Source organism: Lytechinus pictus, chromosome 5, assembly GCF_037042905.1.
Source record: "Lytechinus pictus isolate F3 Inbred chromosome 5, Lp3.0, whole genome shotgun sequence".
Taxonomy (NCBI): Eukaryota; Metazoa; Echinodermata; class Echinoidea; order Temnopleuroida; family Toxopneustidae; genus Lytechinus; species Lytechinus pictus.
In genome coordinates this window covers 48,531,823-48,555,310 of record NC_087249.1, presented here as the reverse complement: position 1 = coordinate 48,555,310, position 23,488 = coordinate 48,531,823, and the positions used below count along the sequence as shown (strand labels likewise).

Below are 23,488 nucleotides of genomic sequence, written 5' to 3'. Positions count from 1 at the left end.
TACTTAATGGCAAGAGGGTTTGCTTGTTAGGTGATTTCAATGTAAACCTTATGCAGTATGGTTCCAATGCATCAGTGAATGGTTTTTTAGATGCTCTTGCGTCTTTAAATCTTGTCCCGCTTATCAATAGACATACGCGTGTAACCGAAAATACTTCAACATTAATAGACAACATTTTCTCTGTTGGTCAACCATCAATAAAATCATCGATCTTAATTTCTGATATTTCAGATCACTTTCCAGTAATTGCTTCTTTTCCATTAAGTATAAAAAACTCAAGGAATATGAATGAAAATATTTTTTCTCGTAATTTTGGCTTTGAAAATATGCAAAGATTCAAGTGTGATTTAAATGCAACCGATTGGAGTGTTGTCTTAAATGAGTCTGACGTTGAAATAGCTTACAACAAATTTCTTGAATTGTTGACAACTCTATATGAAAAGAATTTCCCTCTCCTAAGCAAGAAACAAAAAGATAGAAGAAAATATCCTCAGATGCCTTGGGTATCCAAATCTTTATTGAAATGTATCAACAAGAAAAATAAACTATTTTGTAAGTTTAAACTAAGGAGAACATTAGGAGCGAAGCAGAAATACTCTTGCTATAGGAATATTTTAACATCTTTACTACGAGACGCTAAAAAATCATATTATGATGAAAAGTTTAAGTCAGTCTTCAAAGATATGAAGGGAACCTGGAAAATTATAAGACAAACGCTAAATTCAAAACAAAAGAGTCAGGGTCCCTCTAAACTTTTAGTAGATGGGGTTTTGACTGAAGATCATGTACAAATGAGTAACGCTTGTAATCAATTCTTCTCATCAATAGGAAATAAATTGTCATCTAGTCTTCCCGCAAGTCAAAAACTCTTCCATGATTACCTTGGTAATCGACTTCCCTGTTCATGTTTCTTTACTCCTGTCGTTGAAAAGGAAGTGATTGACATTGTTCATAATTTGAAAACAAATAAGGCTGCTGGGTATGATGGCCTATCTAATAAGCTTATTAAAGAAGTTATTGATGTTATTGTTTCTCCTATTACTCATATATTCAATTTATCTATTGTATATGGAATCGTTCCTTTGAGTATGAAGATAGCCAAAGTTGTGCCGATTTACAAAAAGGGAAACCCTCAGGAAATTGGAAATTACCGGCCCATCTCTCTTCTTACATGTTTTTCAAAAATTCTTGAAAAGATAATTTCTGTTCGTGTTATGAAATTTTTGAAAATTAATAATATTCTCGCTCCTGAACAATTTGGTTTTCGTGAAAAACATACCACCTCTCATGCTCTGTTACATTTTATTGACAAAATTTCTTTCGCAAAAGATAATGGGCTACATACTGTCGGTATATTCCTAGACTACTCCAAAGCCTTCGACACAATTGACCATGACATCCTTTTGTATAAACTATCTTTCTATGGATTCCGGGGTAAGGTTTTAGAGTGGTTCAAGAGCTACCTCTCTGATAGAAAACAGTTTGTATTTTTAAATGGTGTTAAGTCTTCTATGCAGTCAATTACATGTGGAGTGCCACAAGGTTCACTCCTTGGACCTATCTTATTTCTCATATATATTAATGATTTCCCTCAGTCTTCAAAAATCCTTTCATTTATCCTGTTTGCAGATGACTCAAGCATATTTTTTTCTGAAAAGAACCCCTGCAATTTATTGCAAACTATCAATTCAGAATTGATTTCTGTTAACGAATGGATCATTGCTAACAGGCTTTCCTTAAATCTTGTTAAAACAAACTACATGTTATTCAGCAACACCCTAGCAACATTGCCAGATAATATTACAATCAGTGATGTTCAGATTACTGAAGTCTTGAGTACAAAATTCCTTGGGGTACACATTGATAGTAAGCTGAATTGGAAAGTTCACATATCTTATTTATGTAAACTTCTTTCCAGAAATTCAGGAGTCATTAATTCATTGAAGAGTATATTCCCAAAAAATATTTTATGCATGTTGTACTCAACTCTAATTCTGCCTTACTTGAATTATTGCATCCTTGCCTGGGGTAACGCTGCTAAAGTTCATTTAGATGGGTTATTTAAAGTCCAGAAAAGGGTAATTAGACTAGTATGTGGAGTAAGTTCACGATCTCACACAAATATTTTGTTTTATGAAAACAAGTTCCTTAATTTACATGACATATTTGATCTCAACCTTGGTTGCATTATGTATCAATTAAATAAAAGAGAACTTCCACTTGCCCTTGATTCATTATGTGTTAGAAATGACCAAATCCATTCTTACTATACAAGACAAGTTTCTTTTCTCCACTTGCCATTGGTCAAAACTAGTTTTCGGCTAAATACATTCGTTTATACAGGGCCAAAATTATGGAACTCCCTTCCTTCTTCATTGAAGAAAACAGTTAGCCTTAGTGTTTTTAGAAACAAGTTAAAGACCGATTTACTGAAGAAATACTTAAATCAGTAAACGAATGCCTGCTTGTTATATCTCGTCTAACTTTATAAATTGTATTCTTCCCACAATTATCTATGCAAAAATAGAGCTCTGCCTATTTTCTTTATATTTTCGTCTTTTCTTTCTTCTTTTTGAATTTTAGATTCTTATACTTTAGGTCTAATAGAATGTTTGCATTCTGCATTTCACCTTTTTGTTACTTTTTAGTGTATCTTTTGTAAATATGTATATCTGTACTCTGGTTATTTACTCAAATTTTTTGTTTGCTTGTTCTATGATGTTTTAAAATGATTGCTAATATAATTTTTTTAACATTCTGGTGGCCTATGGCCCACAAGCTAAGCTTCTTAGTAGGTCACCACGTTTCATTTCCGTCTGTTCTCATGGGTGTTATTAATGTTCCATAAAAAGTAGTGCATGTATTATGTATATTATCCTGTAATTATTTACTATTGTTCTTTGCTATTTACTTGTATCCCAATAATCTACTGTTGTTATTGTTGTTGCTTGATATTGGAATTGAAACGAAATAAAGATTCATTCATTCATTCATTCATTCATTCATTCATTCAACCAATTGATTCATTGTTTAGATTTTAATGTATATATACATGTACATGTATATATATTTTATTGTTTTTGTTAGTCTTTTTTCAATTCTTTTGGAAAATATATATATTTAGATATGTGTATAAGTAGATATTTAATTTGTGCTATTGATTATGTAAATATTACTGATTCAGTTATATTTTATGACAGGGCCATTGTGGAAAGCAGTTTTGAAACTGACAATGCCACCCTGTATAAATAAAACTACAAATTAAAAACGAATAAAACTAAAATACAGTATCCAAAGTGACTTGTAATATACATTAAGATGTGTACCTTCATTTTTCTTGCAGTATCTACATAAAGCTTGGGAGAATGAGAGCAATAAATACTGTGCAGACTGTAGTATGCCAGGTACGTGACCTTTGACCTGACCTTTTAACCTTGACCTCCCTGGTTTCTCTGATACATGTGCAATCCCATACAGTACTGGGGCCAGTTTCATGAAAAATTGTGATAACAAATTTACAATAACAGTTAAAAGCTCCTGAAATGTTTCAATCTGGTTGGTTGATAGTAAATTTGTCGTAGCAGTTGTGCATTTGTTATTATAACAAGTCTTTATGAAACGGAAGCCTCGTATAAAAAGAAAAATATATTGGCTATAATAATAATTGTGATATCTTATTGAGCGCACACACTATCCAGAGACGCTCATGGCGCTAGCTCAGCAACAGTTTCTTTTGATATACAAACAACAATATATATATATATCTATATAATATATACATGTATAAGGAGTATGCATTGAATTGAATTAGTTTCTTAAAACAACATCAAAGAGGCAGCTTGCAGTCTGAAAATGTTGAATTTTCAGACAATATTTCAAAAGAAATAGTATCTCCAAACAGTGATCAAATTATCAAGAATCTCTGAAAATACATGTAGATAGAGCAAGGCAGAGGCATATAATTCCTATAATGCCTTTCGAAAACTTTATTCTGCCATCAATTGATTGTGGTCGAGGGGTTAACACTACACTGTTGTAATGGCATAGGTTCTTATCCTGCTCTTAATGGCTAATATTAATAGTGTTTTTTTTTTCTGTTACATATGTGATAACAATTGTGTTTAATCTAGTGAAATTAGACCTGACAATAGCAAATTGAACAAAAAGAAACTTGACTATATATTCACGCTGAGGTCTGACTGATTTAATGGCATCTGGGCACATTAATAAATTTTGCCCAAAAAGTTGATGTATAAGAATATATGTAATCTGATTTAGCAGTGTATTCAGATTTAATAGGTTCCTTGGCCTGTGATAGCATAAAGTGAAATTTGTAAAACTTATACTATTTCAAAATGAGAAAAGCATACAATGCATGAGTACCACCAACAGCAAATGTTTTTAGAAATAGAAATCAAAGTTACAGAGAAACTGCTGAGAAAGAAGGACAATTTATGACTAACTATTTATCAACTTTCCCTTTAAGATTGTGTTTTGGAAACCTTTAAAACATTCAGGGCTTCAAGAATTTCTTCTTCTTATTATTATTGTTGTTATAATTATAATGATATTATAGCTGATTGATTCAATACTTTTTTTCATTTCCGTAGATCCCGACTGGTGCTCACTGAACTTTGGAATAGTTATATGCAAGAATTGCTCAGGTAGGTTTACAGATAAACCATTATGAAAGGTATATGCCGGTTGTGGTAGCAATCTCAACATGAGTTCAAACAAAATCCAATAAATCTACCACGTAAGTGTTTGTATACATGTATACATAAAAAAATATGTGCCAAGTGGCTCTGGAAGAAAATATATAGTGACTGTGAAATAAGTAAAGTAAGCACAGAATTTTAATACATTGTCCCACATGGCCTTTTCTGTGTTAGTGATCATCAGAATTATCCGTTTTCAGCTAAGATTGAATGATTTCACAAAGATAAGTTTACGTTAATGTACCAGATCTAGATCTATGATGATATGGTAACAATTAACCTTGATTTTAAAGACTTTCTCATGAAATAAATTTTTCCTGCAACTATATTCTTTTACCTTTAAAGAAATGTGTCTTTGCATTGACCAAGAGAGATATGAGGGGATATAGTTGGACGTCATCGTACTTGCTATAAACCATTGACTACTGAATTATGTGATTTCTATAGGCTTTGCACAGGGATAATCCGGTTCCAATAGACATTGAGTTACCCAGTTTACTACTAGATTCTTTTATTCCAATACGCTTCGTGCAGTGACCACCCAGTTCCAGTAGGCAATGGGTTAACCTATTGACTACTGACGTCTGTAATTCCCATCCGCTTTGTACAGGGAATACCTGGTTTCAGTAAGCAACAGGTTCAGCAAAATATATATAAAATGTTAGGTTTTATCAAATACATGTATGAGTTAGATTCCAATTCTAATTTCATTTCTACCATAATTTATATAGATCTAATGTCCTTAGAAAAGGGGGGCTTCAATCTACAAGCTCTGCTTTTAAGTTGGTCTCCTTCCCTTTTGATTTCATGTTATTTTATTGTACAAAGTGATTAAAATGTTTTATGTTGTAAATATGTAAATTGAACTGTCATTGAAAATATGAAAAGAATGAAAGAGGAAAATAAATAAATTGAATTGAATAAAGAAATACTTAACAAAATGAGATAGAATTTGATGTATTAAGTTATACTTTAGGTGATACAAGATGTAAATGAGAATTATAGTGATAATTACAATGACTTACAATGTAAGTAGTTTTAAAAATACTACTAATACTACTACGAAGCAACTTGTGATTATGTGTTATGAAATGCACAAATTGCTTTCACAGATCACTCTGATTAGAGAGAAGAAATGAAATATGTTTATCTTCCCTTTGACCAGGCATCCATCGTGACCTCGGAGTTCACGTGTCAAAGGTCAGATCTCTGAAGATGGATGTCAAAGCCTTCACAGACTCTGCCTTGGAGGTTTTCCTTGTTGTGGGAAACAGGATGAGTAATGGCTTCTGGGAGGAGACACTGGACCGTGCGGATGGTGTAAAACCCATGCCGGATGATAGCATGTGAGTTTATTTCAGTGATGTGTCAGTGATGGCAATGATGAGTTTGATAATGGTGATAATGATTGTTGATGGATGGCGATGATGATGATGATGACAATAATGATGTTGATGATGATGATGTTGATGATGTTGATGGTGATGATGGGGATGATGATGATGATGATGGTTATGATTATGATAGTGGTGGTAATGATGAATAGCGATGTTGGTTGTGGTGGTGTTGGTAGGGGTGGTAGTGGTGGTGATGGTGACGATGATGATGATGATCATTTTGATGTGACGGTGATGATGATGATGATATATAATAATGAAGATGAAGGAGAAGACAATGCCTTTGATGACCATAAGATCAATTCCTCTAAGTGCTAGCTTTTACATTAACATTCTTTCATGGTTACTTTTTTTTTTTTCCACAGAGCCCAGCGTAAGCTGTTCATAGAGAAGAAATACAGAGACAGACAATACTGTGAGCAGATTCTATGGGAGAAAGAAACACTTAATAAGGTGTGATTTTTTTTACACAGTCCGTAATTTTTGTGCCACGTATGTATGTAGTTTCCTTGGTAAACTTATATGCTTTTCACACTGCACTTTTTTTCCTTAAACCCGGGAAATTGTTGGGGCTAAGGGGGGATCTATTTCTAGTCTCTTAGCTGAATGCTTGAGCAACAAAAATTATCTTTTTAAACCTTACATAAAACCCTATTTGAACCCCAACTCTGACCCTAAAACCTGACCCTAAAAAGCAATTTTTGCAGGAACAAATGTTATGTGACTACAAAATAATGATAAAATAATATTTTTTTTTCAAGTAGTTACAAAAGAAATTCAAAATATATATTGGTATTGTGATGATAGTAAATGAATGATTTATTTGCATTTTTGCAGGAGTTATTGAGGGCAGTCGAGAATGGTGAATTAGTGGATTGTCTGAGGTTTATCTTTTCTGGAGCCAATGTGAGTAGAATGATGCTTGTTCAATCAACAACTTCATACATGTAGTTATGCTAGTGCAGGTCAAAGGCCTTGCATTGGTCCCATATTAGGGAAAGTGGGTTGGGATCAGACAGGGTGATTATAAGCCCTTATAAATTGCCACAGGGGTCAAATATATATGATTTGGTATGAATAGAAATCGACCCCATTCTGAATTCCTGGGCCCTGTTCTCACTATACTCGAAAAAAAACTACCCCACAAATTTGGGGTTTTCCTTTACTACACTCAGAATAACTCAAGATCAATTCAAGTTAAACTTGAAGACACACCTTTTATGTCCTGACCATGTATGTGCTGGACTTAGAATGATACTGTTACTGCATTGTAATTTGCATATATTTTAGCTTTTATGCTGACCAGGAATGGCATCTTGAAGTGCTTTGTATCTTGTGGAAAAGGCACTGTATTAATATAAACTATTATTATTAGTAGTATACATGTAGTTACTGGAAAGGGGCTCTATTGGACTAGTCTGGAGGCTCAGACCCTGATTGAAACTTTGATTTTTTGAGTAGGTCTTGACACAAGACTTGCACAAATACATTTTGAGAGGGGCTCTCTGTGCACAAGTCACAAGCCAGGTACTTTAGGCTGCATGCTCAGACCACTTTCCTTGAGGGAATGGATTGCACAGCAGGGCAAATGTGGTATAAGCCAAAAGAAATGATCTTATGTTTGTATGATATTCATGTGAAGTTTGTTATCTATTTTTTTAATTTCAGGTTGATGCTGTGAATGAAAATGGAAAAACTGGTATGTGAGAACTTTCTCCTTATTTTTCTGCTTATCAGGATTTTTTTTCCAATTAACTTACTTCAGTAGATTGAATAGACTTTGTACAACAAATCAGAGTTTATGCTGACATGTTCAGCGTCCTTTGTAAATGATATTTCATCTGGACAATTTGAAAGCTCAACCAATAGCTGGGAGGTTACATGTCCCCCAAAGAAATGAAATTTTTTTTTGCAATAGTTTATACTGACCTTATTTTTTCAATAAAAAAGCTGCATATTTATGAAAAATTGTCCTTCCTCCAAATTGCATTAAACACATATCTATTGCAGAAAAGTTGAATATATTTTTTGACCTGGAATGCCATGCTTATTTTAATAGATTCTCAGCAATCACACATTTTCTACTAGAACCATTTGCCACAATATTTTCATATTTATACACTTTGCAGACACTTGGGTGGTCACTTTCATTGAATTCTGTTAGAACCAATTTTTAGACCATTCCCACACCTTGCATTCACTGTATACTTATGTTTTTTTTTCTTTAGAAAGATGATAAATCAACTTCTGTAAAGGCTCATTTAAAATAATAGCATTCTCCATCAAGTTTTTACCTTCACTTTATTTCAATTTCGTTGTAAGGAAAACAAAAGAGGGGGGGGGGTGGTGAAGTTCATACTAACTTCATTCAGTGTTTAGTTCAATTATTACAAACAAATAAATTTTAGATATTTTCTTGTATGGATAAAGTAATGTTTCTACACTACGTGCTCAGATATATTTATTCAGCATTTGACGTGTGATATTCCTGTATTTAAATCTTTTCTTTCCTTTTTTCCTTACAGCAAAAGAAATATGCTATGGACATGATAATTCACTTGTAATTAGGGTAAGTGTATAAGAAGTATACACATTCTGTTTAAAGGACAAGTCCACCCCAACAATGAGTTGATTTGAATAAAAGGAGAAAAATCCAACAAGCACAACACTGAAAATATCATCAAAATCAGATGTCAAATAAGAAAGTTATGACAATTTTAAGTTTCGCTTATTAGTTATATACACATCCTGGTCGGTATACAAATGAGGGAACTGATGACATCACTCACTCACTATTTCTTTTGTATTTTATTATATGAAATATTCTGATTTTCTCCCCTTGTCATGTGAAACAAAGTTTTATTTTGCCCTGAACATGTGGAATTACTATTTTCTAACATTTTATGGTTCAGTCAAGTTGGTCTATATTGTCAAATCTGTAAAAATTGATATATTGTATAATTCAAACAATAAAAAACAAAAGAAATAATGAGTGAGTGACATCATCGATTCTCTCATTTGCAAGTAACTAAATTGTGCAATAACTATTTTGTGAAAAATAAGCGAAACTTTAAAATGCCATAACTGTCTTATTTTACATCCAATTTTTATGAAATTTTTCAGCATTATGCTTGTCTGATTTTTCTCTGTTTATTCAAATCAACATTTTTCTGAGGTGGACTTGACCTTTAAATATTGGCTGTGGAATAAAGCTTGATATTGTGGCGTAACCAGGCCCTGCCAAGGTAGTGTTCTGCTGTCTTACAGTCTTCAGACCGCGGCCCACCATTTTCATCACTTAGATATATCTTTTTAGGCAGATTCTCTCACATAAATCTATTGTGTCATGTGATAACACTCTCTCATTCCTCTGAAATCATACCAAATCACCTGCTCACTCACCTGAAATCATGGCTAATGAAGCAATTTGAGAGATATTCGGTATAAAATCAACTACATTCATTCAGAGATTACATGTACATCTTACAACTGCACACCACTGCAGCTCCCAGTGAACTGATAACTTCTACAAGTTTCAAAAACATAAATGTTTGTCGCCCTCTACGATCAAAGCAAGCGATACATTTCAAGGTGTACGTGTAACTCATGCTACAATATAAACGTAGTGATTAAAAAATTAAGCACTTTGCTCTTCGTCTCTCTCTGTTTTAGAAAGATTCAAACATGTAGGTTTATGCTAACCAAAATTATCAAGTTTCTCTTAAATATTTTGTAAAAGTAACAAACCCAAATGCTATGTTCAGGATCTTAATATAGTTTAAGTGGAAGCATAGTAAAACAAGTTATCGGAATAAAGAAACTCTTGAAGTTATACTGTCTAAATCATAAAGCATTTATTTAACGTCGAAAATCAGCAACAGTAGCACACTTCTAATTGTAGTTGAAGTGCATGTAGATATCAAATAATATAGAAAGTTTTTAATCTAATAGTTCTGAAGTGTTAAAAACTCTATTTTCTGAAGTGGTTAACAAATATTCAATGGACGTTGATATCAAGTTTTGAAGTCGGTTGGTCTATCTGTACATGTATATCTGGGTGTCTCTCTCTCTGAGTCTTTCATTATCAAGAAGTTTTATTTATATCATTAGTTTTGGGGGTGTAACAGTATAAGGTACATTGTATGAGTGATCTAAACATGCTCTGGTTGGTCTACACAACTGTCTATCAAACTCTCTCTCTGGTATAAAGGGTGTAGTGATGCTCAGTGTGAGTGACTGGGGCTGGTAGTATGAGTCATATTTCTTATAACTCTTGTTCCTTAAAGTTAGCTGATGTCACTGAGGGCTGGTCTCTCATGGTCAGTGATTAGGTGTTAAATGCATGGTTAAGGGGGGTGAGAGGGGGTTTTGGAGTGCTTGGATGTCATTGGGGGGGATTTGTAAATACCTAACAGTGAATGACTGGAAGGATAACAGGAAGTTATGTACATACTGCAGCATCCCTTTTCTTTGAAAAAACGACTCTCTTTCCTAAAAAAAAAATGTATACATATACATGTAAATTACTTGGAAAGTGAATGAAACCAGAATAGTTTATCACTTTATCTCAATGGTCCACTGTTCTTTCACGCTCGCTCTCACACTTATTATTTATATCAAGAGGATTAAAGTTATTCAACTTCGGTATAACACTTTGAATAATTTAGGCCTACATCAAGTATATGAAATGAAGCATATTTAAAACACAATAACTACAAATTCTCTGTACCGGTAAGCAAATTATGTATTTATATTGGGGCTAGTATTGTTAATAATTATGTATTTATATTGGGGCTAGTATTGTTAATAATTATGTATATTTGTATTGTCCCAGGACACTGTACTATCACGTGGGGTTTTAATGAATGGTTGTGATTTTTTTCATTTTTTTTCTTGTTTACACTGAATTGTTGACACATATACATGTGTAAGTCTGTTTCCTCCCTGCACTATTATTTGGATCTATTATGTAAATACTCTTGTGAATTATCTGTTGGGACTAGGAACCATGTTGACCTTTAATCTTTTTTTTAGACTAGACTTCCTCGTATTTGGATGATAAACAGCAATTGTTTATTTTCTGGCTGTGACCAGAAGCAAAGCCTATACGCAGTGTATCATATATGTTAATGTATAAATCATTGAAGGTTGGATCGAGAAAGATATGTCCTGGACTTAAAGATAAATTCCAGTTTTGGTAACGATCTAAAAATGACTTTTTACAGAATCTAATATAATGACCACCTAAGTGTCTGTTTGTATGAATAAAAAATATGTGCCAAAGGATTCTGGAAGAAATTGTGTGATTGCTGAGAAATAAGCAAAATAAGCGCGGATTCGGTCACTTCCGTCGGGTCTTTATTTTAGCAATAATAATACACTGTCCCACGTGTGCCTATCTGTGTTGGTGATCTTCAGTGTGAACATTTTCCAGCGTAGATTTCAAGATTTCACAAAGTTCAGTTTATGTAACTGTACCAGATCTAGATCCTCGATGATATACTGACAATTAAGCCTTGTTTTACAGACTTTCTCATGAAATCAGTGTTTACTGCAAATACTGGAATTTCTCTTTAAACCCTGACATTCACTTGAAGACACTTATTTATATGGATGGATTATCCATTGTATACATGCATTTTATCTCTATGAGTGGGACTGTAGAGAAATTTAAATCAACATTGCAGTGCTAGCCAGGATGTGGACATTGTTTTTTACAGCACATCATTCTAAATGAGTAAGGTACATGTATAACAGTTTGATGCAGTTTCTTGTTTATTTGAAGAGAGAAGGCTGTGTAACATTGTAGCAGTCACTCAATTTATTTACACTTTTGATACTTTTAATGTTCATTTTGTGTTTTCTTTTGGACTGGGTTATACATGTGCTGTAACCCATTTTCGTTAGTATGTTTACATTCTACTCTGCGATCATGATTGTTATTTATAATGTATAGCATCTTACCTTTTACTTTATCAGAAGTCCCAAGTGCTCTATGATAATCCAGCAAAATAACCAAATGCTTTACACAATAGCAGCTATTACCCGCTTTGAATTACAAGGAATAAATTCTTTCCAGTTCTCTATTTACCTCATGTGGGTTGATTGCAGCATAAAATGGATGAATTTCTTCAAATTTAAAAATTATGAATGCTGAATTCATTGTCATAATAAAAGGCAAAATACCAAAGTAATTTATCAAGTTCTCAAAATTATTTTTCATACTGTATTGTTCTTGCGGTGTAGTATTTCTGATTCTTGCTTTGTAATCAGAAGGTTGTGTTTTCATTCAAATCAGTCGGTGTCCTAGCTTCTTTTGGCAAGGCATCGCCATCAGTCCACATTTTGCCATTCTCCATCCAGGTTTTAAATGGGTACTCACTCAAAGCCACATGAGGTGTATGCTTAGCAATTGAGATTGGGAACTTGCTGGAATGTTCCAAGGAAGTGTAGAAAGAACGTTCATTGTGTTGTGAGCATGCTGGACTTGGTACCAGTCATGCGCTGAGAGATGATGATATACCGGTATTAATCCATTCACTACTGAATACTTCCAATTCCCATACATGTAGGTTTTGTACAGGGACCAACCGGTTCCAGTAGTCAATGGGTAAAGGTCCATATACATGTAGTAGTGGAATATTATCATTTTTAAAATCTTGTAATCCTCAGGAGCTCCTGGAGCAGAACAAACACTATTCTCAGCACCAGCAAGAAATCATGACACAGGAAGCATACTCCACGGTGGATAGTGAATCCAGTCCACAGCAACTGCAAGGTCAGCAACAACAGAAGGGGGAAGATCCTCAGGGATCACCGGTTCCCTTACCAAGGAGGAAAACCCTGGAACAGGGACGTAGGAATGGATCCCCTACCCTGCCCGCCAGGAGGGCGCCGCCGCCCCCCACGCAGGCAGCCCCACCCTCCGAGGAACTACTGAGCAGTGTGGGCAGCATCCAGGAGCAGATCAGGAAAGCGGGGTATCTCTACAAGACTGGTAGCAATAGGAGAGGTGAGGGGCTGGTTTTGGTAGGGGTGTTGGTGGTGCTTTGGTGAGAGTGGTGGGGGTGGTGGGGAATGGTGTTGGTGATTGTAGAGGTAATGGATGATGATGGCAAGGTGATGGTGATTGTGATGCTGGTAGTGAGAATGAAACATGATTATGGTAGTGATAGTGGTGGTGATGGTGGTGGTGGTGGTTGTAATGGTGGTGGTGTCAATTATGGTGGTGGTTGTGGTGTTTGTGATGGTCATGACGGTAATCTTGTGATGTTGCTATCGGGGATGGTGATGCTGTCAAAGATGATAGTGGTAGTGGTTGTGATAGTGATGGTGATTGTGGTGCTGGTATCAGAGATGGTGATGCTGATGGTGCTGTTGATGATAGTGGTAGTGGTTGTAATGGTAGTGGTGGTAGTATTAGTGTGGTGGTGGGAATAGCGATGGTGGTGATAGTGATGGTGGTAGTTTTGATGGTGATGGCGGTGATGATACTGATTAAGCCAGTAGTGGTAATAGTGATGATCTTGATGTTATTGAAATTAAAATGGTGATGATGCTAATGCCTATCATGATGTTGGTTATTACGGCCAAGATTTTTTTATGATAGTAATGATATAAGTTGGTGATGATGATGATGATGATTAACCGGTATCAGCAACTGAGAAAGAGGTATATTCCGAAGTTTTCTTAAACCTTGTTTTAATTTTTTTTACCACGTATATATAATGTACCACCTCTCTTTCAGATTTCTTACGACGATACTGTGTTTTGGAGCACGGAACATTCAGCTACTATCAGGATGATAAGGTATTTGTTTTGTCTTATTATAACACAATGATGTATTATCAAGCACAAATGCATGTATGACATGCACATTGATTTGTGAATTGCAATTTTAGCAATTGGTGTGTTTTATGAAAGTAAACAGAAAGAGAAGTTAACAAATTGACATTAATAATGAAAGTATGAAGAACTTTTTGAAGTGTAAAATGTGCATTTTAACTTAAATGTATGAAACAGTGGGTACAAAGTTGATGTATTTGTACTTTGAGCTTTATGAAAAGAAAGGTAAACAAAATAAACAAAAGTATACAAACTCATTGATTTGATCAGCTGACCTTGCTAAAGGTATTTGTGTCTGTCATTGTAAATACATGTATGTAAAAAAAACATTAATGAACAGTGAATAAGTTATTGCTTGCTTATCACTAGAATATCTTTGATTGGATATACAATGAACATACATGAAGTGTTGTTGTATATCCACTTCAATATTTAATGTTCTTCTTGTCATTCTTTTCCTCCTCCTTCTTCTTCCTCTTCCTCCTCCTCCTCCTCTTCCTCCTCTTCTTCTTCTTCTTCCTCTTCTTTTTCTTCTTCTTCTCCTCCTCCTCCTTCTTCTTCTTCTTTTTCTTCCTCTTCATCTTCTTCTCCTCCTCGTTCTTTTGTTCTGCTTCTCCTTTCTTTAACTCCACATTCTCCATTTTCTGTTCCCTTTTCTTGCTTTCTTCTTTTTTCTTTTCCTTTTATTTTCTGCATTTCATTCTCCTACATTATTCAATGCCCCATAGCTCAGAGTGATGGTATGCACAATATTTTAATTATATTTCCTGTTATTATTCTCAAACTTTATGTGGTGTGTAGGAAAGTCACATTACATTTATCTCAAAATCATTGATGGGTTATGGGTATGTTGTGTTTTTTCTGATAAGTACATTCCTTTCATATTTCAATTTTGTCTTACTCTTGTAATGTATTTGTTTATTCAGTCCGTTTGTACCCGGTATTCTAAATTTGTAATTTAAATCCTCATACACTAAGCTGGCAGTATTTTTCTATACAGTATATATATTTTTGAAATAAGACTACAACCGATGTATATCCCATTCTTTCTTAAGTATAGACTTAGAGTAGCAGGAGAAAATTAATGACAGAACTAAATTTAATATTATTATGATATAATTTCCATAGACTATAGCCAGGAGTTATCTTGGCATGGGTTTAATGGGTTTTTAATGGCTAATGCAATTAATTTGGTTTTTATGGTTTATGCAATTAATTTGGTTTTTATGGTTTGTATTAATTTACATATTGATACGATTTTATCTTGATTCTGTCAAATAACCCAACTGTAATTGCTAATTTGCTGTGAAGATCATGATTTTGCATGAATACTGTATGTGTATATTCTATTTATATGTTTTGTAGGATCCCATGTCCGGTTAAATGTGTTTTAACTTACAATGTATATATTTATAGTATTACCGGTACATGTAATATCAAATGATTTCAATTATTGAATTTTATTTCAAATTAGCATTTTTACTACATTTGTAATTTCAATGTGACTTATTTCATTAATCTAAGGGTGGTTATCTTGACTAACCTTGATAGGTTTTTATGACCATCCAATTCCAATATTGCATCTTTTTATTGTCATTTTGTATCTATTTATTCTCTTGTTTTAAATGTAGGGGAGACGGGTTAGTTGGAACATTTTTGACAAAAATGGCTGTAAAAGCAAAATAGATTTTATTTGAGAAACAATCAATATATCAGCTTGAATCATATATCTAAGGGCTTCAATTGTACCCCATAAAATGTTTAACTCTATGATGATTACTGAAAAAATCCACCTTGAACAAGACCATCGCAAGCGTTCCAACTTACCCCATATGGGGTAAGTTGGAACACTGCATGGTCAATTAAGAATTATACTTAAACTACTTACAACCGTAATATTACATGGTTTTAGCCTATTTGTTTTATTTTGTTCAAGTTCAAAATATTAAAAGTGGATTTGTTATACAGCCACTCACGCAAGCCGACTGTGTAGTAGAATTCCGCTTATTTGTGTGCGTTTGATTTTACATGCAATTAAGTGTACTATCAGCAATTTCATGTTTCATGACAAAAATTAATTGCTTATATTTTTTAATTAATTAATTTTGCTTTTAACTCTATTTATTAAGCTCAGTAGAACGCTAATTTTTGGTGAGAGTATCAATTTTTACCTTTATAACACAAAAAATTTCCAAAATATGTGATTTCTTATATATATATTTTTTTTAATTTGTATTTCTTTGTTTTTTTGAACCTTTGTTTTTTATTGTTTTTTCCAATGAACTTTGTTGGGGACTCTTGCGATCATAAGTAGCATAAAATAAATCCATTTGAGCCAACAAAAGTAAAAATAATCAAACATTAATGATTTTTGGTTGAAAAACACAATTTGCATTGACCTTGTACACGGAATCACGTTTTTGAGCAATTTTGGGTCCGACATGCACATACAAAATGTTGCGTAATTTCGAAACCGCGCACCCAGGCATCGCAAATTTGGTCTCAAAAGGTGCACAAGACTTGAGAGTAAAAAGTCAGCAAGCGGTGCGGTAAAAAAAATTTGCGCGGCGGCGTAGTGACGAAATTTGTCAAGGCGGGCTCAAATTGACCCCCCCCCCCCCCAGTTTGATAAGGGTTAATATTGCTTTAGGGGCCTACAATAGGCCTTAAATGCACACTCAGACCTAACTGAGAAACAAAACAAGCATGGTATACAATACATGTTCAGAAGAGTGTGAAATACTGTATGTAATATACATTTTTTTCTCATATCCAATGTTTTTATTCATAATTATGTTTCGGGTAAGTTGGAACATGTTCCAACTAGCCCCTTCAATTTTGTTCCAATTAACCCCAGAGGCCCATTTGACATTTATAAGCTTAGAGCACAAAAAAGGGACTTCACCATGGCATATTAATAACCTCATTTTGAAGCTTGGTACAAGTGTCCATTATACCCCAAGCAGGCCAACTTGATCTGTAAACTTCTCTGAGATAATAAAACATTTCTGAAAGAGAAAAAATTTACTCAGAATGTGAAAAAACAAAAATTCCTTTCTAACTTCACCAGGGTTGTTGCACATGGTTGTCTGTAATATGGTGGATGGCTGTTGATAATAGCAATTAATTGAGGGCAGTATTGCTTAAATTTATTTAAAGGCGTTAAAGAAAATTAAATGTTTCAACTTACCCCGTGCTCCAACTAACCCCGATCTCCCCTACCTTAAATTTTCTTGCCTTATTATTGTACATTGTATTTCTTGTTAGTGTATTCTATACTTTGTATTGATGTTTATTGGAATTGAATTGAATGCTTAACACATGTTTGCTACACACTTGTGCTAGTAGTTAGCAGCAGAATAATCAGGTTTGAGGGTATTTGTCCCTCACTGTTGCCCTAATCAACCCCAATAAATGAATGAATGACTGAATAAACAAAAAATTAATAACTGAATGATTGAATGAATTTATAAATTAATTGAAATAGAATATAATAATGAATTATAAAATTATAAACAAAAGTACTGTATGCAAGAAATATCTGACCCCTCTCCCTGCCGGTAAACTGCCGATTAGCCTATTGCCAACTCGTCCACTTATCACATGGTCTACCTTCATTTAGTCTAATGCCATTCCCTCCATCAACCATTTGGTCCAATAATCTTTTCTTCTAATCACCAGTTCGTCTATGACCGTTTCGTCTAATACCCATTTTCTTTTCATTCATTTTGCCCAATTAACACTTATCCAAATTGACCAAATGGTTTATGGACTAACAGGCTATTGGACCAATTGGTTATTAGGCAAAATGGTGAGTGGACAAAATGGCAATTAGACCATGTGGATAGTGGACGAATTGATGATAGATAATAGATGATAGATGAGTTGGTGATTTGACGAATCGGAAATAAACCCCCTGCCAGGTATTCCTGTGTGCTGTAAAAATACTAGGGTTATGGCCAGGGTAATACATTTTAATATCTCAAATCCTTTGGGTGCGCATAGATATGTGAGATGATAACATGAAAAAAGAACTGAATATTTATTGTTCTTATTTTTTTCCTGACAGGCTAACCAGGCTGCTAAGAATACAATAGAAGGAACTGAGATCGTGTTTGTCGCCAAATCTGCCTCAAAGCAAGGGTAAGTTATTAAAAAAAGATTCATGATACTAGTACTTGTACACCTTTGAGTTTTAGCCGTTAGATTTCTTTCTATATATTTGAATCACAACATCTAATTAACATTTGTTACTACAATTCTAATAGTAATAGTGGCTTTTTGATATGTTGCACACAAAATGGATCAACTTTGCTGTTTTCTAGCCTTTTTTCAGAAGGGGTACAGAACAGCTACAAGAGGGCTATGAAAATGAGGGAAAAAAGCTACAAATGAGAGGGAAAATGGCTAGTTCCTCTCTCTGATACAGCTACACTTCTTGGTTATTTTACTTTTCTTATTAATGAAGTACAGAATGAAAGGACATATCAGGGTCCCATAACACCAAGGTTAGCAATTAATCATATGCTTGACTTTCATGATTGATTGTACATTGTAGTCAATGCCATCGATCGTAGAAAAATGTGCTATGATTGATTGCTAAGCTTTGTGTTACAAGTCTCTGATTGTCAATACTGGTAAGCAGAAATGATCAATCACATTTTAAAATTTTATTCCAACAGTCATGATTATTGCTTTGAGATCGGAACAACGGCTGGAAGGCTCTTCCTCTTTGCTGCTGAAGATGAAGCCGACAGAAAAAACTGGATGCATTCTCTAGTCAAGGTAAATACATATGTAGTACACAGATATCGCCTTCCTAGAGATTGAATATAACATTATATTATATTGAAATTTTACTATGTGCTTGTGCTGAAACTTACAGAAAGAACTGGATGCATTCTTGAGTCAAGGTAAATACATGTAATGTAGTATATACATGTAGATATTGCCTGCCTAGAGATTGAATATATCATTATATTGTATTGAACTTTTGAAATTTGCTTGTGCTGAAACTGACAGAAATAACTGGATGCATTCTCTCGTCAAGGTAAATAGTACACAGATATTGCCTACCTAAAGGTTGAATATAACATCATATTGAAATTTTGAAAGTTGGTCTTGCTCTCTCTCCTATTGTTGTTTTGGGTGTGGTCATTTCATTTACGAATCATACATAAGAAGGTTCAAGTTCAATTTATTTATTTTCTCTTCAATGTAAAAAACAATATACAATAATAATAATAATAACGGCATATTTACCCAGGGTAGCCACATCAGTTCCGAAAACTGTTCTCCTAGCGGGCCCTGCTATTATTATTACCCCGGCTTTAGCACGGCTACCTTGATCGGGCGCTCAAGCATTCAAGGAATTTCTTCCTACCGGGTACCCTTTCACCTCACCTTGGTCGAGTGCAGCACAATGTGGATAAATTTCTTGCCAAAGGAAAGTACGCCATGGCTGGGATTCGAACCCACGACCCTCTGTTTCAAAGTCCGGAGACTAATCCACTGGGCCACAACGCTCCACAATATGTACAAGAATGAAAATGACATAAATAAGGACTTGTGAGTTGTAGCTCCCAGTAAAATTAGATAAAATACATATGAAAATCTAATGAAAAATATGCAGAAGTGATGCTCTAAATATTTTATGGCTTTGATGCCAAATAATGGGCTTTGTAGTGAGATTAGTTACGATATGTTATAAGAGATTATTATATTTTTCCTTTTCAATTTTTTCATTTTCAGTTCCATACCCCAGAATGCATGTGGCGGGACTGTGAGGATTATGAGTATGCCGGCTTTTTGAGGAAGAAGATCGGAAGATCATCGGTATGTTTCCCATTTTATCGAGTCCCTTTATACCTGTACATGTATCATCAAGTAGTTTATCTCTGTCAGTATTGTACAATGCCTACTTAGCTTGTGGTACGCGAGCAAATGGGAGGCTGAATGTCAAACATTCGTACCGTTGCACACAAGACATACCATCCAAAATGTACCGTTGCACGGGTTTAGGAGGTGACGTCACAATACAATTTAATTCATTGCGCTCAGTAAAATGAAGGTGCAATATGCGAATAGCTGGCTAAATGCGCAATGCTGCCCAAGGTCATGTGTGCTTGTGGGATTTGCTTTTCGCTTTCAATTTTTTGCTCCCTTTTCATAGATTACTGCAGGGAAAACTCTTGTTTTTTATATTTTCGCTAAATTCCGAGGCGTTGTACAACACAAATAGCGAATATTCTTATTCGTGCAATGGTGCGAGATTTTGCATTCGGTTAGAGCAAGAGACGCTCTATTCAACTCGGCTAACGCCTCGTTGAATAGAGCATAGAGCATCTTTCTTTCACCTCATGCGAAATCTTGCACCATCGCACTCATGCCTATTCGCTATTTGTATATTGTATAGAACATGATAGTCAGACAAAGGTTTGGAGAGGCAAGAGGTTTCCCTTCCCTGCACTCTTTGTCTTACCTGTGTTCCATAAAGCTGTTGGTAAGATACAAATGACTTTACGCACGACTGGTAACCCTTTCTAATGCCAAGTGTTATTCCTATGTAATTGAGTAAAGATCATGTTCCAGTCGTGCATGAAGTTGTGCGTATCTTTACGAACAGCTTTATGAAACACCCACCAGAAGATTCTGCCTCTCATCTTATTTGTTTAATTCTTTCAAATTTCTTGTTTGAGTTTGAGAAAGGATTGATGCTTTTCATATTAATACTGAAAGAGAAAATCTTATGGCAAGATATTTGTTTGACAAAAGTGATGATATAATCCCTACCTCATCCTATTTGAAGTTTAATTCTTTCAAATTTCTTGTTAAAAAGTTTGAGAAAGGATTGATGCTATTCATATAACTTGAAGAGAAAAGCTTATGATATGATATTTGATTGGCAAAAGTGATGATACAGCCCCTAAATAATCGCTATGTAACATATTGCATTACCTTGTTTGTCACACTAGCTTTATACATATATGTACATGTAGGGTAGGCAATGTTTGTTAAAAGTTATAATAATAATAATATTCCGCATTTTTATAGCGCTTAACACATCGGAACAACGTCTCTAAGCGCTTTACAGATCCCGGTCATCGGATCCTTGCATGCCCGCATACAATGTATGCACTTCTCCACTCCCTGCGGAGCATTCCAACAAGAGTTCCAAGACTCAAATGCTAGGCATACTACATACATGTAGGCTTTCACATCCTACCGGGTACCCATTTAACACCTGGGTGGAGAGTGGCAAATGATGGATTGACGTCTTGCCAAAGGACGCTAGGCCATGGTGGGATTCGACCACACGACCCTCTGATTACAAGGCGAGAGTCAGAACCGCTACACCACGGCACTTTATAAGATATTAGTGTCGGATCCTGGATTTTGAAATGTAGGGGGCACAAATGACAAATGATTTTAGCTTTAGTTCAATGGTCAATTCTCAAAGTATAGAGGAGGCATACATGTATGCCCCATGCACCCCGCCTGGATATGCCATGGAATATGAAGTTGCTTTCTTGTATTTGTGTATTTGGACTCATTTACATTGGTTTATTTTTCATTTTGTTTTCAGACAACCTGGCACAGGTTATGGTTCCTACTGAAAGGAAAGCTTCTCTCTTTCTACTCGGCTGAGAAAGATGGCATGGAGATCATTGATCTAAGGAAAGCGAAGGAGATCAGTAAGTTCATTGACCTTTGACCTTTCAGGTTGGCCTTCTTTAATCATGTACATGAGAAGTATAGATTGTGTGTGCACTTGGAGAATTCATAATTTGCGCTGATAAAATTTGGTTTTAGTTGTCAGAAAGTTACAGGTTTTTACAGATATTTTTTTCAGTAAACTTGTGTTCCCTTATGTATTCAAATTATCTTTTTATTTTTATTCTATTTCAATCTATTCTTATTTGAATTATCATTATTTTTTCAGCAAGATGCTAGCATTGTATTTATAATTCATATGCCTTTGATTGATATTATATACATGTAAAAAGAATAATGTGCCATTAAATGCAACAATTTCATGGGTTAATATGTTTTGTCCGAATCACTCTAAAATCAGATACAATTTCTTCAGAAGTTGTCTCGTGAATGTCGGCATTGATGACATTTGTGATTTTTTTTTACTACAGCTGTTTTTGCATTAATAGTTACAGCCGGAAACAAGTTATAATTGTGTGTAATGATTTTTTTTTTCTTCATATTTTTTTAAAAATAAATTGTGTATAGGTCAAGACCATGAGGAAGAGAGCAGTGAACAAGTCAAGGACATAGCCATTGTCATTGAGGGAAGGTGAGTGTGTATATTTTTGTTCCTTGTAGTAATGGATGTAGTTGTAGTAAAAGATGCTAATAATGATGAGGTTGGATCAGAGGAGGTGGGAGGAGGAGGGAGGAGGAGGAGGAGAGAGGAGGAGAAGGAGAGAGGAGGGAGGAGGGAGGAGGAGAAGGAGAAGGAGGGAGGAGGAGAAGGAGGGAGGAGGAGAAGGAGGGAGGAGGAGAAGGAGAGAGGAGGAAAGAGAGGAGCTGGAGGGGGAGAGAGGAGAGCTGGAGGAGTAGGAGGAGGAAGAGGGGGAAATAAGGAGGATGAAGAGGAGGAGAAGGAGGAGGAAGAGTAGGGGAAATGAGGAGGAGGATGAAGAGGGAAGAGGAGAAGGAGGTGGAGAAGGGAGAGAGGGAGGGGTGGGGGAGGGAGGAAGAGGAGGAGGAGGAAAAGGGAAGAGGAGGAGGAAGAGAAGGAGGATAAGGATAAGGAGGGTAAGTACAGTAAAGGTTTTTTTTATTAAAATCAAGCAAAATGTAAACGAAGAATCTTGTAACCTTTGTACATTTTGAGTACGCAAGGATGGGTACATCACTACATGTACCTCATCTTTGATATATTTCCTTTATCAGCTGTCTTACTTGCTGAATTCATATCTTTCTTTCTCAGGACGATCTATCTTCGAGCAGACAAGCAGCAGATAAGTGATGCCTGGATGTTAGCTCTACAAAAGAATTCATCGGTAAGTGATTCATAATCAGCATGCATTTGTTGGGGTTTAAAAAAAAAAAAAAATTGTTTTACATGTACATGTAGTAACTTAAGAGTTATTCTTCATTAGAGGGTTAAAACCAAAAGTTTGCAATTTTTAGCCTAGCAGGAATTGCAGCTTAACTGCTTGTTGCGCAAGAAGTGAAATAAAAGAAATAGCCCCCACAATTTCAGCAATTGCCCCATTCGGAACAATATAGCCCCTAAATTAGAAATTATTTCTTACCATGTGCATAATATGAGACCCGACCTTGACCAGTCTTCACTTTTGTGCTTTTGTTGCTACAGCAAATCGGTCCAGAGTTAGAGGATCAGCTTTTAACGGAAGGGCATATACCACACATCATCAAGGAGTGTATTGAATTTGTTTATATCCATGAAGGTAAGACGTCGCTCCTTTGGAGCAGATCTTTAGATATGTATTTAAAGATAAACTCTTAAATTGGTAACAAAAAGAAAACAAAATGTTCACAGAATTGATC

At 35.0% G+C, this 23,488-nt stretch overlaps 1 protein-coding gene across 1 annotated transcript in view; it reads left to right on the top strand.

Annotated features, from left to right (window-relative positions):
* LOC129261160 (arf-GAP with Rho-GAP domain, ANK repeat and PH domain-containing protein 2-like) overlaps positions 1 to 23,488 on the top strand; it is a 109,266-nt gene that overhangs the window by 48,398 nt on the left and 37,380 nt on the right. The window contains exons 14-30 of the mRNA XM_064099129.1: positions 3,344 to 3,404; positions 4,611 to 4,664; positions 5,884 to 6,064; positions 6,481 to 6,568; positions 6,953 to 7,021; positions 7,784 to 7,814; positions 8,641 to 8,684; positions 12,788 to 13,127; positions 13,863 to 13,924; positions 14,689 to 14,700; positions 18,030 to 18,103; positions 18,643 to 18,745; positions 19,712 to 19,795; positions 21,546 to 21,654; positions 22,202 to 22,265; positions 22,905 to 22,977; positions 23,295 to 23,388. Coding sequence (XP_063955199.1) covers positions 3,344 to 3,404; positions 4,611 to 4,664; positions 5,884 to 6,064; positions 6,481 to 6,568; positions 6,953 to 7,021; positions 7,784 to 7,814; positions 8,641 to 8,684; positions 12,788 to 13,127; positions 13,863 to 13,924; positions 14,689 to 14,700; positions 18,030 to 18,103; positions 18,643 to 18,745; positions 19,712 to 19,795; positions 21,546 to 21,654; positions 22,202 to 22,265; positions 22,905 to 22,977; positions 23,295 to 23,388 — 1,543 coding nt within the window. The remainder of the gene's footprint in view (positions 1 to 3,343; positions 3,405 to 4,610; positions 4,665 to 5,883; positions 6,065 to 6,480; positions 6,569 to 6,952; positions 7,022 to 7,783; positions 7,815 to 8,640; positions 8,685 to 12,787; positions 13,128 to 13,862; positions 13,925 to 14,688; positions 14,701 to 18,029; positions 18,104 to 18,642; positions 18,746 to 19,711; positions 19,796 to 21,545; positions 21,655 to 22,201; positions 22,266 to 22,904; positions 22,978 to 23,294; positions 23,389 to 23,488) is intronic.